Here is a 14,006-nt window from a genome sequence, read left to right as displayed (position 1 = left end):
TGCCAACTTGGTACCCGAAGCCTTATAAGGCCTGGCCAGAGTCAGAGCATTATGATATAGTCTCTGCTTTAGATGTTGAAAAGGTAAGAAAGGAAGCAACTGAGTTCATAGTTGTGACTGAAACAATACAGAGGCCCTAAAATAACAGTTGGTCTGGGGACAGTCACACACAAAGCAAAGATTTGTCAACTCATCCTCTTGGAAATCTGTGTCTAGAAGAAGCGACCCTGAAGGATTATTCATGGATCAGTCAGACAGTATTTTTTTGTCCAGTGGTCATCAGTCTCTTCACTCTCTTCTCACGGATCCTACTAGTCACAAAAGCCCTGAGGCACAATAAACAAAGATACATTTGATCCAATGCTGGGCTGGTTTGGTGGCAATAGAAAGGGCTCGCCAGAGACAATATGCCTGTACAGGCATCAAAGGCCATTTGAAGGAGCATTGAAAAGAGGCACTGCAGGCCTGATGGTTGTGGCCGGCCACTCCTGACAACTGGCTGGAATGTTAAATCAGAGGCTGATACTAAACAAAAGAACAAGTCAAGTAGGAAGTTGGTGTGTAGGAACTCCGAAGCACACAAACAAAGCCCTAAAATACAATGTGGCTTTGCAAATACAACGGGGTGATAAGTCCACGGAGGTCACCTATCAACTTTTCAGCCAGCTGGAAAGACACCGAGCACTGTCCATGACTAACCACCATTTTTTGTTTGGTTGGTTGCTTGGTTTTGGCCACACCCTGCAGTGCTCAGGGATTACTCCTGGCTCTGCAGTAAGAAATTAGTTCTGGCAGTATTCAGGGAACCACATGGGATGCAAGAGATGGAAGCCAGGAATGCTGCATGCAAGGCAAGCACCCTACCTGCTGAATTATCTCTCTGGCTATCAATTTTAAGTATTTGTGGAATTCCTTGTTAGGAATACATTCCATTTATTACATCCAAAATTAATAAGATTAGTGCATTTGCTTGCTCATGGAATAGTGTCTTCAGCCTCGAGGAACAGAACCTTGGTGCCACATGGAATGATTGTCCTTAACATACCCAGTACCTACGCTGAACCAAACATCTCCTTCTCTACTGATGGTGTGAAAACTAACAGGACAAGTTTAAATTGGAGCTTTAGAAGCTCCAGACTTTGGCAACTGCACCCCACCTCCTGCCCAGCAGACCATCCATTAGTCAAGAATCCAGTAGCATGACTTCTGCTCAACTATTCTCTGAATAATATAAAGAGAGCAGTATGTAAGGGGAAAGCTTCAGAACTGGAAAGAGAGTGGGATAATTTCCACAGAGGTAGGGACTGCTTAGTGAGGAGGATACATTCTGGGAAATGTGTCCTGAGATGATGCTGCCATTGGGCACATTTCATATGAATGTGATTATACAAACTTGTCAGGGGCTACAGAAATAGCAAGTAGGATGCTTGCTTGCATGTGGCTGATCCAGGTTCAATTCTTGGCCCCCTGTGGTCTCCTGTGCACTGCCAAGAGTAATCCCTGAGTGCAGAAACAGGAATAGACCCTGAGTATTGTTGGATGTGACCCCAAAACCAAAAATAAAACACTATAAAATATACAACACAATGACGTATGCCCCGATTGTATAGAGAGATGACCGTCCTACATGTAGTCTACTTTTAACACAAATGTGGCCAATAACTGCACACATGCATGCTCATTGAGGGTCACACTCCCCGCTGCATTAAACATACATCTTTTGGGGCAGTGCTCACACACAGTGTGCCTTACATTACACACTCTGATGCTGCCGGGCCACAAAGACTGTGCTCAGAATATGTCGGAGTTGCCAGGGATTAAACTTCTGGCCTCAGATCTTAGATGCTCTACACTTAGCTATCATGAAAACTCACTTATAGAAGAGTGAGTGAGAGACTGTGTGTGAGAGAGAAGTAAAATACCTGCCCCAAAGGCAGGCAGGAGGGGGGGAGAGGGCATAAAGGAGGGTGAGAAGAAACTTGACTTTAGTGATTGAAAATATGTTTTGGTGAATGTTGTTAAACATTATATAACTGTAACTCAATCATGAAGAACTGTATCTGTGGGAAAAAAAACTGTAGTATGCACAACTTGCAATCAAGGTTTTTAAATAAAAATAAAGAAAGAAAACTAAAAAGGAAAACTCACTTATAGCGAACATTGGTGAAATAGCCAAACTTCATGAGCTCACCAATGGGATAATGTTAACAAAATCATGACTACTTTTGCTAATGCTACTACAAAAATATTTTAAAGTGTGTGTGTGTTCAACAGGCTTGGTTGTTTGTTTTGGCTGTCCTTGGGGGACAACATGGGGTGCCAGGGATCAATCTCATGTCAGTCACATGTAAAGCAAATTCCCTACCTGATCTTCTATAGCTTCGGCTCCATATGTTTTGGGGGTTTGGGGTTCTTTGGGGGATTAGTCTTTACTTTGTGATGATCAGGATTTATTTCTGAGTCTAAACTCCTGGTGGACTGGGGTACTATACAGATGTCACAAATTAAACACAAGTTGGCTGCATGCAAGGCAAGTGCCTTTCCTGCTATACTATCACCCTGACTAATACAACTTTTAAAAAAGCAGAGATATTAATGGACACAATTGAATATTAGAGATCAGCTAAGAGGAAGCAACCCAATGGCATACAATAACATTGGGTCTAATTCATAAAACTGATAAGTTAAAAAAGTTCATCAAGCCAATTTATATAGGAAAGCTTAATTTACTAAAAAAAAGAAAAGAAAAAAAAATTTATCAGGAGCCTGGCAAGATAGTACAGTGTGTAAGGCACTTGCCTTTTATGCAGCCAACCTAGATTCATTCCCTGGCATTCATTAGGGTCCTCAAAGTCCTGCCAGAAATGATCCCTGAACACAGTCCTGAGCACTATTGGGTGTGCACTCCACCCAAATCTCTCCCTTATGTGAGATAAAAATAGAAACAGCATAAAGGAACAATTGATCAAGGCATCAGGACTAAAGTTTTTTTGGGGGGGCTGGAGCATTAACACAGTAAGTAGGGCACTTGCTTTACACAAGGTCACCCAGGTTCGATCCCCAGCAGCCCATATGGTCCCCAGACCCTTCCAAGAATAACTCTTGAGTTCAAAGCAAGGAGTAGGCCCTGAGCATTGCCAAGTGTGGCCTAAAACACAAACAAACAAATAAACAAATGAAACAAAAAATCCACACTAACCAAGAAAAAATGAAAAATTTTGTCTATAGAAATGAGTTTATATGGGGGGGGATGGGAGGAGATTCCCATGACAGTAGTAAAGAACGCTACTGATGGGTGTGAAATTGGGATGATGTATACATAAAAAGTGTGAAATCCTAGCACCTCCATTAAAAAAAATGGCTATAAAAACGGTATTTTGAGAGGTTGGAGTGATGGTGCAGCAGTAGGGCATTTGCTTTCCATGTGGCTGACCCAGGACAAACAGTGGTTCAATCCCCTGGAGTCCCATATGATCCCCCAAGTCAGGAACGATTTCTGAGTGCAGAGCCAGGAGTAACCCCTGAGCATCACCCGATGTGCCCCCCCAAAAAAATAACCACAGTATTTTGATCAGTTAAAATTTTAAATAATAGTGCTCGCTTCGGCAGCACATATACTAAAATTGGAACGATACAGAGAGATTAGCATGGTCCCTGCGCAAGGATGACACACAAATTTGTAAAGAGTTCCAAATTTTAACAAAAGTTTTTTAAATAATAATAAAAATTTTAAGTTAGGCAAACAAAAGATTAAAAATATTATTAAGGCTACATAGTGATAAGAAGCCCTAACAACAAAAACAGAGCAAGGGGATGGCAAGAGTGACATTGGATTGGGGAAGACACACCTCACCTTTCTTTTACTAAAAAATATTTTTCTCACCAAAGAACTGTTATTACAAAGTTATTATTGATAGTTGGGGTTTAGGCTTTTCATTGTATGTATACTCCCTTGCAGGAGTGATCATTGTGGGTTTTTGTTTGTTTGTCTTGCCACTCGATGATGCTCAGGGATTACTCCTGGCTCTGCACTCATATCCCTGGGATGCCAGGGATCAAACCTGCATCCATCCTGAGTAGGCTGCATGCAAGGCAAAGGCCCTATCTCTGTGTTACCACTCGGGCCTCTTTAAAGGCAAGTTTTACTTCCAGGGATGGAGTCACCATTACACTATTAAATGAGTCAGTAAATGTGCCATTACTGGAGCAATTGTAAGAGCCAGAGCCTATCATGAGTCAGGAATCCTGACTTAAGCCATTGTGTACTTGGAATTTGTAAAAGTAAGGTAGAACTGGAGAGAAAGTCAGAGGGTGGGACCCACAACTAGAGTGGAGGTGGGGTCATAAAGACAGATTAGATAGCATTGTTATGAAATTTCTTTTCGAAGTCCTGGGCTATCAGAGAAAGGGGAGAAAGATTGGGTTCCTTCAGAGAAGGCATTGTTCAGTGTTTGCACAGGAGGGCTGGGGAGGGCTGGGGAACAGTCCGCTGGCTGAGACCAAGTCTGTAGTGACAGCCACGCAGAGCTCTGGGTAGCTGCTACTGAGAAGCTGAGTCAGGACTTTGGAGAGACCGGGTCTGGGTAGAAAGTGGTATGGGGCCATGCAACTACCTTATCAGAAAGATATTGCCACTGGAGAGATATTGCTTGGGGAGACTTTGAGCTGGTCCTAAGAAGGTGGAGAAAGTGCGAGATTGTTCATCTGAGCCAGGGAAGAACTGAGCCTTAGGCAGAAGAAGCTGGTCATGGCATCAGTTAAGAACATCACTCAATTCATTGGTTTATTACTTTATTTTGTATTGCTTTATTACTTTATTTAAATACCGTGAATACAAAGTCATTCATAATGTTTTTCCACAGAAGTTATTTATGATGGAGTTTCAGTCATGCAATGTACAACACCCTTCACCTATGCACATTTGCTACCATTGTCCCCAGTTTTCCTCCACTGCTGCCCTGCCTGCCTATTGGGCAGGCATTTTACTTCTCTCTCTTTTTCTCTCTCTCTCTCTTTCTCTCTCTCTCACCTCCCCCTTTTAGACACTGTGGCTTGCATTATTGTTTCTGGGGAAAACAATGCCAATGTAATCATGTCCATCACTTTCCCTCCTATCAGCACCCAGTTCTTGTCCAGAATGACCCTTTCTCACTATAATTGTCATAGTGGTCCCTTCTTTGCTCTAACTGTACCCTCATGCTATTTGTGGAAAACTTCATACCATGGACTGGTGTTCCTGGCCCTTATCTCTATTATTTTTGATATTATTACCATATATCTTTATTTTTCTTATAACTGACAAATGAGTGAGATCAGTCTATGACATATCTCCTTTCTTTATGTTATGTGACTTGAGGCAGATCCCTCAGGTGTGTTGAGAGTTGGCTCTTTCCATTTGCAAATTGGGATGGTAACTCTTCTCTCAAACTACTTTCCTGCAGTGCCTTGGGTGCTGCCGGGGAATTCAACTCTGGGCTCCTGCATGCACTCAAGTCCTTTGAGCCATCTCCCCAATTCCAAATGTGGGGTTTCTTAAGAACATAATAAATGGTGGGGCCAGAGCAATAGTATAGTAGGACACTTGCCTTGTACACAGTGCAATCATATATGACCCCTAAACAAACAAAAACAGAACCCAATAAATAATAATTTGAAAGGTAATCAAACCACTTATTTAACTAACTCTAACTCAGATCCATGGACAGAAAGGAAAGATCTAGGGACCCAGACCGAGGCATGATATACACATGATCTACATGTGTATATCAACCATGAGGTCACCACAACATGAGTTTGATGTGATGATACAGCTCTACTCTTTGTGATTTCCTATGGAAAGAGCCTGGAAGATGATATAATCTTGTGTCCTCAGGTCTGGGATCCCTGGGAAAGAAGATAGAGAAGATAGGAATGATCTAGAAGCTTGAAGGAAGGTCTATCAGCCCTCCTGTAAGTTCAGAAGAATGTCTTATTACTCTCCTCGCTAGACTTCCTATGGAGGGTTCTCCCAAGTTTGCTCCTTCATGCAATCAGTTGGGGGGGGGCAGCGTAAAATTTAAAAGCAATCCTCCTCTACCCCTAAAACCCAGGGATTACTAGGAATACACCTAGAAAAACACACCACTCAACTCTCCTATTCATCATCATTTCACTAGTAGCTTCCTCAATCCCAACCTACCCAATTTTCTCCCCACACACTCCCCCACCAAATATCCTCTTATTCTAAGAGAAATCAAATCTTTCCCTGGCTTTACTGAGATTCTTGGCTGAAATCCATCTGAATTCTTTGTATTAATTCCCCCATCCACCTCACATGGTTGGTGGTGTTTTATTAGTGGGCAAGAGAGGCAAGAGGTCTCCTCTTCCCCCTCCTTCTTATCCTTCCCCTTTTATAACTCCAGCCTAAGTGGGCACTGCTGAGGAAGAATTAGAAAGGGGATCTCTTCACTCATTTGTCCACATTCCCAGTTTCTAAGCCTGGGAGATAGAAACATAGGCTTGATATCAGGTTGGAGGCCACTGGCGGAGCAGCTGGCTTCTGCCACAACTGCTGGTGACAAGTCCCCTTTGGTCTGTTGGGGATGGAGAAGGGAAGATTGGTCCATCTGATGGGGCTGGGAGACAGTGGGGAAATCAGCAGCACAGAAAGACTCAATCATCTTTGCAAACAGTATCATCCTTGCTCAAGACCAGACCCTCCACATTTTCCAGGATGGTCTCTGCATCTTGTGTTCCACTTGCCCTCTGCAGTTTGAGAGTTTGCTGGCTTGGAGGTGGTTTATTACCTCCCTGGTTTATCACCTTACCTGGGACTGGGAGTTCCCTGGATGTCAATCCTCAAGAGGCTGGAAATAGAAAGAATGGTGGGAAATGATTGGGTTCCCTCCTGCCCAGGATGGCCCTTGGGGGACCCAAATATTTTTCTCTATCAGGGAAGAGTAAATCAGCATAGAGTTGCACAGGAACCTTCTTACTTTCCAACAGCCTCATTGCTGCCTCCTAGTGAAAGTTTCCAAAGAGGGGGGAAAAAAACCACACCAACACATTTATTTACCAGATAGAATGTCAAGGACATTCTAAATAAGAGACAGAGCCACAAACTTTGTAGTTAGACCAGCTGTCTCTCATTTCTGAGGAGATGTAGCCATGATCCTGGGATTCCTGAGGCCACAAGACCAACCCAAACCAGTGTCAAGCCAGATTGTCTCCATAAAAATACACAGTCACGGAGATATGAAGATTAAGTCAAGCCTCATACAGTCAACCCTGGTCTCTTTTATTTTTTATTATTTATTTTACTTATTTACTTTTGGTTTTTGAACCACACCTGGCCATGCTCAGGGCTTTCTCCTGGCTCTGCACTTAGGAATTACTCTGGCAGGCTTGGAGGACCATATGAAAAGCTAGGAATCATACCCAGGTGGGCCGCATATCAGACAAGCACCTTGCAGTAATATCTCTCCTACCCTGGTCTCTTTCAGAGCCCTTTGTCCTAACCCCTTCTCTCACAGTCTCCTCTAGCTCCATATCTTCCATCTTTAGGGCATAAAAACACATGTGCAAAAATACAGTCACTCAAGAGTGGAGAAAGTAGAAATAAATTTATACTGGACCAAAAGGAAGAGGATGGGAAAAGAACTCAACAGCTGAAAGGCTTCTTCTGACTCAGGCCTCAAGAGTTCGAACTGGTTCCAGGTGTGCAGTGCTAGGTTGCTGCCACCTTGTCTATCCAGCCTTAGCCAGAGGCCTGTCCCGTTGGCTGCAAAGGATTTAGGCAAGGAATAGTGATCCCTGAGACCCAAAATGAAAACCAAGTTCTCACCAATGTTCAATGGTGTGATGTTTTATTGGTAAATAAACAAGCACACTGACCATTTTTTTCCTTCTTCTAAGATTTGGGAAACACTTTCATTTCCCATAGTTCAACATTCTTTGACTTTAAGAACTTTCAGACTGTGGTTGTCTAAATCTCTAAATAAACAATATGGTGCAATATGTAAAACTATCGCAGGTGGTCTATGCATTTTATTTTAGTAAGATATTGCACAAAGAAAAACATACATTTATGTCAGATATTCAAACATGTCTTTTGAGCACAATCACTTATTGAAATCTACTCTATAACCTAAATTATGAAAACATCAAAAATCTTCTCCTAATAGTTTTCTATTGGAACTCTTCCTTACCTACAATGCTCTAAATCAGGTTTTCACATACAATGTGTTATTTATATGACGGTGTACAATAATTCCTGCCTTAATCCTATTACATAGTAAGGTAAAAGCTCAGGGGGTGATAATTTTGTAGTATGTCATCACAAAACAGTATAGTTCATATTCTAGTAATTACACTTGTGAACATTTTAGTCTGTAAATAACACGGTGCCTTTAAAAGACTCATATACAAGGCCAACATTATAAAGGAATATAGTTTTAGCAAAATAAGCCCAATAACTGTAGTGATTCGAGATCACGGCAGATACACAGCAAACATCAGTAAACGTAACAACTTAAAAATAAAATATATGATCCCATATGTTCCAAAGCCAGCTTATATTTCTGTCACCAGAGCAACTAAAATTAGAGCTACTTTCTTAGATGAAGAGGAGTGAATAAAACACGCCTCACGTTTAAAGACATCTGAGGGCCTGAAGCCGTTTTTATCCAAAGTCACTGCAGTGTGTGTGTGTGTGTGTGTGTGTGTGTGTGGTGTGTGTGTGTGTGTGTGTGTGTGTGTGTGTGTGTGTGTATAAGATGCAGCGAAGACGAAAGAGTTACCAACCCGAAGAAAACTTCTATTTGCAACTTTTTTTTCCAAGCTACCCGGTAAGGAAACTCTTTCTCCCCGAGGGCAAGCCAACTTACTCTGCAAACCTCCAGACAGATCTCCTTCTACGTGTGTCAGAGCCTTATCAAGAGTGAGGGGGTGGGTGCAAACAGAACCCCGCAGAGCGAGTTTCCCATCACGCCAACTACAAAGCAAATTACATTTTTGTTCTTCCTAAAAGAATTGAGGCTTCTCCACATACAACTATTATTCCAGTCCAGAGAGCTGAGAATGAGTTATTTTTCTTGCTTGCCTTTTTTTTTTCCTTCCTGCCATGAAATATGGACTGACTGCAAAACACGGGCATCAAGTGAATTGTACCTTCAAGAAATCCGCAAATAAAGAAGGCTCCAAACAGAATCAAAATACAACCATGCCACCCTCTCTAACCCCCCAATTTGCCGATGTTTCAGCGTCAGCCAAGGATGCCATGCTAGTTCCTCGTCCTGGGGAAGTTTTCGCTCCACTCCCTCTGACGGGGGCAAGAAAACGCGGGAAGTCTCTGTTGCAATGGAACCTCCGAGAAAAAGACGCACAGGGCTGTTAGGGAGGGAAAAGTCTTGCAGCCTTTTCAGAGCGCGCCAACCCCTTGCTTGGCTCTCCAGGTTCTAGGCACCCTCTTCCTCCGTAGTTGGGGAGCCCTCTTCCCAGTTGGCACCTCCTTTCTCCGGGTAAGGGATTCCCGAATCTCCGCCACCACCAGATCGGTCGGTCCGGCCGGCCTGCCCGGAGCAGGTGGCGGTGCCACCCGGGACGGCCCACGCCGAGCAGAGCGCAGACTCGGCGGCGCGCTCCGGGTTCTCTCTCCACTCGCCTAAACCTGCTCTCCAGTGCAAAGAGGAGGGGGGCGGGAGGAGGGAGATCGCGTTGAATTCGAGGTCCTGGGGTGGAGGGTGTGGGAGTGTGGGAGCGGGAGGAGGTTCCGCTAGTCCCTCCTCCCTCCCTCCCGGAGCCTCGGGCTCCACCTCCTCCGCAGGGCCCCCCCAGATATACACACACTCCGCGCCGGCTGGACATGCACAGCCAGCGCCGGGCTCGGGGCGCGCGCGCACGCAGGGAGAGAGAGACTCACCTGAGCCTGCTGCGGAGGACTTAGGGTGTCCCGAAAGCTGCAGAGAGAAAGAGAGAGAGAAGACACGGGTCTGGCGGAGAAGGGACCCCGGGAGTTGTTGGGGAGAGCGGCCCGGTGAGAACGGACCTGCAAGAGAGGTGATGGCGCGTGACCCTTAGATTTACCACCCTCCCCAAACCCTCTCCAGCTCCAGCACCTTCTTTCTTCCCTGCCGGCCTTGGGGAGAGAGGGATTCGGGGTGCGGCGTCTCCGCGGACACCCGCGCGCTCCCAGGCCAGCGCGCCCGGTAGGGGCGCGGTGGAGTCAGCGCAGGAAAAACTTGGGCCAAGTGAAGTTGCCAGAGGCGGGCGCGAGGAGGGCGCGCAGGACGGGGACGCGGCCCGGGCAGGGCCTTGCAGCAGCGCCAGCCAGCTCCGCCGCTGTCCCCCGCCACCACCCCCCAAGCTCGCGCGCTCCGGGAACCCCAAGCCGGCCTGTGCGCCTCGGAGGGGCTCGGAGCCAGCAGAGCCCGCATGCATGGCGCGGGGACCGGGGAGACGCGGAGACGTGGAGACGCGGAGGTAAGCGGGCAGGACTGAGTGCCCGTGCCCGGCACCCCCAGGCTTTGCTCCAGCCTCTTCCAACCAACTAGTCCGACAGTCAAGAGGAGGAAGAACTCCAAAGAAGGCAGGTGCCTGGGAGCGGACCAAAAAAAACTGCAGCTGTTGGGGGGCTGGGAAGGGTCTCCAGCCTCTCCTGTACCCCGAGCCTGCAAGATCGGTCGTTGCTGCTGCGTTTGTGCTGCTTCTCTCGGTACCCGCGTCGCGCCCGGAGCCTCCTCCTCTCCACCACCGCTCACCCCCACTTCTTCTCCTCCAGGGGGTCACTTCCCCATCTCTCCTCCTCCCCCCCCTCCTCGTTCCACCTGCATCTGCTGCTGTCAAATGAGAAAGTCACCAAGGAGAAGAACCCAAACCCAAACACCCCAGCCTCCAGCTCCGAGAGTCCCCTTGGACAACTTTGCGCGCTGCCCCGCGTCTGAAAAGCAGAGAGACGCGGCGATCCTGCTGGAGAGTTGGAGCGCACAGACCCTTGGAAAGTTAGGACCGCCTTTCTCCTGGCCCCCCAGGGCTGCCACCGCGGTGTGGGGGTCCCCTCGGAGCAGCGATCGCGCCCCCAGCTCGTCTCCCAACGGAGAGGATTTGTGCGCAAGAGTTCAGCCGGAGAGAGGCGGGCGGCTGGGGGTGCGCGGCGTGGCCCTGGGCTGCTCCCCCAGCCTCCTCCTTCGCCTCCTTCTCCTCCTCCTCGCCGGAGAGCGGAGAGTCCCCTAGAACAGCCAATATTGATTTCCTCCGGGCCGAGGCCGACTGCCCGGGTGGCGGGGGGCTGCAGCAGCCGCGGTCCGGAGGCGACAGCAACATGTCCAAGCCGGTGGATCACGTCAAGCGGCCCATGAACGCCTTCATGGTGTGGTCCCGGGCGCAACGGCGCAAGATGGCTCAAGAGAACCCCAAGATGCACAACTCGGAGATCAGCAAGCGACTGGGCGCCGAGTGGAAGCTACTCACCGAATCGGAGAAGCGGCCTTTCATCGACGAGGCCAAGAGGCTGCGCGCCATGCACATGAAGGAGCACCCCGACTATAAGTACCGGCCCCGGCGCAAACCCAAAACGCTGCTCAAGAAGGACAAGTTCGCCTTCCCGGTGCCCTACGGCCTGGGCGGCGTGGCGGACGCCGAGCATCCCGCGCTCAAGGCGGGTGCGGGGTTGCACGCGGGCGCGGCCGCCGGGTTGGTGCCCGAGTCGCTGCTCGCCAACCCGGAGAAGGCGGCGGCCGCCGCGGCTGCAGCCGCCGCTCGAGTCTTTTTCCCGCAATCGGCTGCTGCAGCTGCGGCAGCGGCAGCCGCTGCAGCAGCGGGCAGCCCCTACTCGCTGCTCGACCTGGGTTCGAAGATGGCAGAGATCTCGTCTTCATCCTCCGGCCTGCCCTACGCGTCCTCCCTGGGCTATCCAAGCGCGGGGGCCGCCGGTGCGTTCCACGGCGCGGCTGCCGCTGCTGCAGCCGCGGCGGCTGCCGCCGGGGGGCACACGCACTCGCACCCCAGCCCGGGCAACCCCGGTTACATGATCCCGTGCAACTGCAGCGCATGGCCCAGCCCCGGGTTGCAGCCTCCGCTCGCCTACATCCTGCTGCCCGGCATGGGCAAGCCGCAGCTGGACCCCTACCCCGCGGCCTACGCCGCTGCGCTATGACCCCCCGCGACGCGTGGCTTTTGGGAGCGTGTGTAGGTGTGTATGGGGGTGCACACGTTGTACATATGTGCATAGAGAGAAAGGAGCTCGGCGGCCTCCCGCGCGGACGGACGGACGGACGGACAGACGGACGCACGGACGCGAGGACCTTTGGAGAGGGTGGGTGTACAGAAGAATGTTGTAAAGGTGCCAGTTCGGGGTGCGCGGGGCTGAGAGCGAGCTTTGGGGGGGATGCTGAACGCAAGTTTCTTTTTGGGGCGTCTGTCTCCCAGGCTCGTAGCAGCCCCGCACTTTGTCCCCGCCGCCTTGGAAACTTGAAGAAATGGGGGGCGTTTGCAGCATCCCGCAGCAGCCACGCTCGGGGTTTCGGCTTTGCACTTGGGAGGCCTACCTGTTGCGTTTGGGAGCGCAGAGGTGGAGTAGTAACTTTTTTTTTTTGACAAGTTGGGTTTTTTGTATTTTTCTCTTTTCCCCAGTTTTGTTGTTTGGGACTTTTGGGTTTGGGGGAGAGGGAAGGTTTCTTGGCCGGTTTTTGTTTTTCTTTTATTTTTTTTTCCCCTTTCCCAGTGTCTTCTTGAGACTTTTATGTTTATTTATAAGTTTTTTTTTCCCCCCCAGGCCGCATGGCATGCTCTATTTGATGTTAGTTTTTGACATGGGAAAAGTTAATCTGGGTCTTTCGATACTTGGAGCCAGATGGTTGCAAGCCAAGTCGCCCCCACCCCATCCCACTTGCCTTGTTTGAACTTTGAAGATTTCCCTTCTCCCAGGCTGAAACCCCCCAGACCCGGTCCATACACCCCTTGACCAGGGACTGGCTGGGATCTGGCCTTTTGGATAGGATGGTCTCTGCGGTTTCTTTTGTTGTTAGAGCACAAACACGACACAGGAGAGAGATAAAGTGTTGTCAGTTGGGTTTTCTCCCTTAAAAAATTAATAAGGCAAAACAGAACACCCCACCCACCTCCCCTCTCCACTAGACGTCTCCTTGAGCCCTCTCGCTTGGATCTCTGACGCAGTTTACATAGCAGGGCGAAAGCTTCGTTCTTGTTTTTTTTTTTTTCTTCCCCTGATGGCTGAGTTCACCTTTAAGACTGTAAATGTGTACATGTCCGTGAAAAACAAACAAAAAAAAATTGAGTTTTTGGAAATGTGTTTCTTGCGTTGTCCTAAATTTGAGTCGATTTTAGACTCTCAAAGCATTTGGAGCAAATGTCAAAAGTTCTCTTTAAAAAAAAATTGCGGGACTAGTTCAGGATCGCAATTTCTCTCAGATTAAATCAGACTTTTTTTGTCTGAGTGGTAATTATATATTTATTATTTAGCAAAGCTGGAAAATAGACCTATGAAATTGTTTTGGCAGATGTCTCTCATTTTCAGCTAGCATTCTCCACCAACTTGCACCGTTCAAATGTGTTTTGCAGTTACCTCCCCAATTAGCTTATTTTTTTAGATCACTTGCAATTCACTTGCAAATGATAATAATAATTAAAAAAAACCACAGTTTAGGGAACTGTCCTTGATTATATTTGGTTTCTTTTTAAATGTATATATTTTGACTAATGTTTGTGAATGAAGTTGACTAACATGTATTTAGTTTCACTTTGACTTTATGTAATATAAAGTTTTTAAAAAGTTTTAAGTATTGGTTTTAACCTTCCTGTGTAAATGGTTTTCTTGCGTGATCTTCTAATTTAATATTAGGCATCTAAACTATATCTGTAAATTAGAATCCGACTATCACTCTGTTCATTTTTTTTGAACAAAGAGTTTAAATAAAGCCTGAACCAGGGAAAAGAGAAAATCCTCTATTTCTTGTTGAGTTCCTAACAAGATTTTTATCTGAAGTGCCCTTACGTACCTGGTTTAGGTGAAG

General features: G+C 47.4%; 1 protein-coding gene and 1 non-coding gene across 2 annotated transcripts; both read left to right on the top strand.

Moving 5' to 3' along the window:
• The first annotated feature begins 3,593 nt into the window (after positions 1-3,593).
• LOC126017007 (U6 spliceosomal RNA) lies at positions 3,594-3,699 on the top strand. The gene has a single exon (XR_007498686.1). It is a non-coding gene; the product is annotated as a U6 spliceosomal RNA (small nuclear RNA).
• Positions 3,700-11,029: 7,330 nt separating this feature from the next.
• On the top strand, positions 11,030-12,130 carry SOX21 (SRY-box transcription factor 21). The gene has a single exon (XM_049778717.1). It carries the CDS (start codon positions 11,297-11,299, stop codon positions 12,128-12,130), a length of 834 nt encoding a protein of 277 aa, XP_049634674.1. The 5' UTR covers positions 11,030-11,296.
• The last annotated feature ends 1,876 nt before the right edge of the window (positions 12,131-14,006 follow it).

This window comes from Suncus etruscus, chromosome 8, assembly GCF_024139225.1.
Source record: "Suncus etruscus isolate mSunEtr1 chromosome 8, mSunEtr1.pri.cur, whole genome shotgun sequence".
NCBI classification, from domain to species: domain Eukaryota; kingdom Metazoa; phylum Chordata; class Mammalia; order Eulipotyphla; family Soricidae; genus Suncus; species Suncus etruscus.
This window is presented reverse-complemented; position numbering and strand designations above follow the sequence as displayed.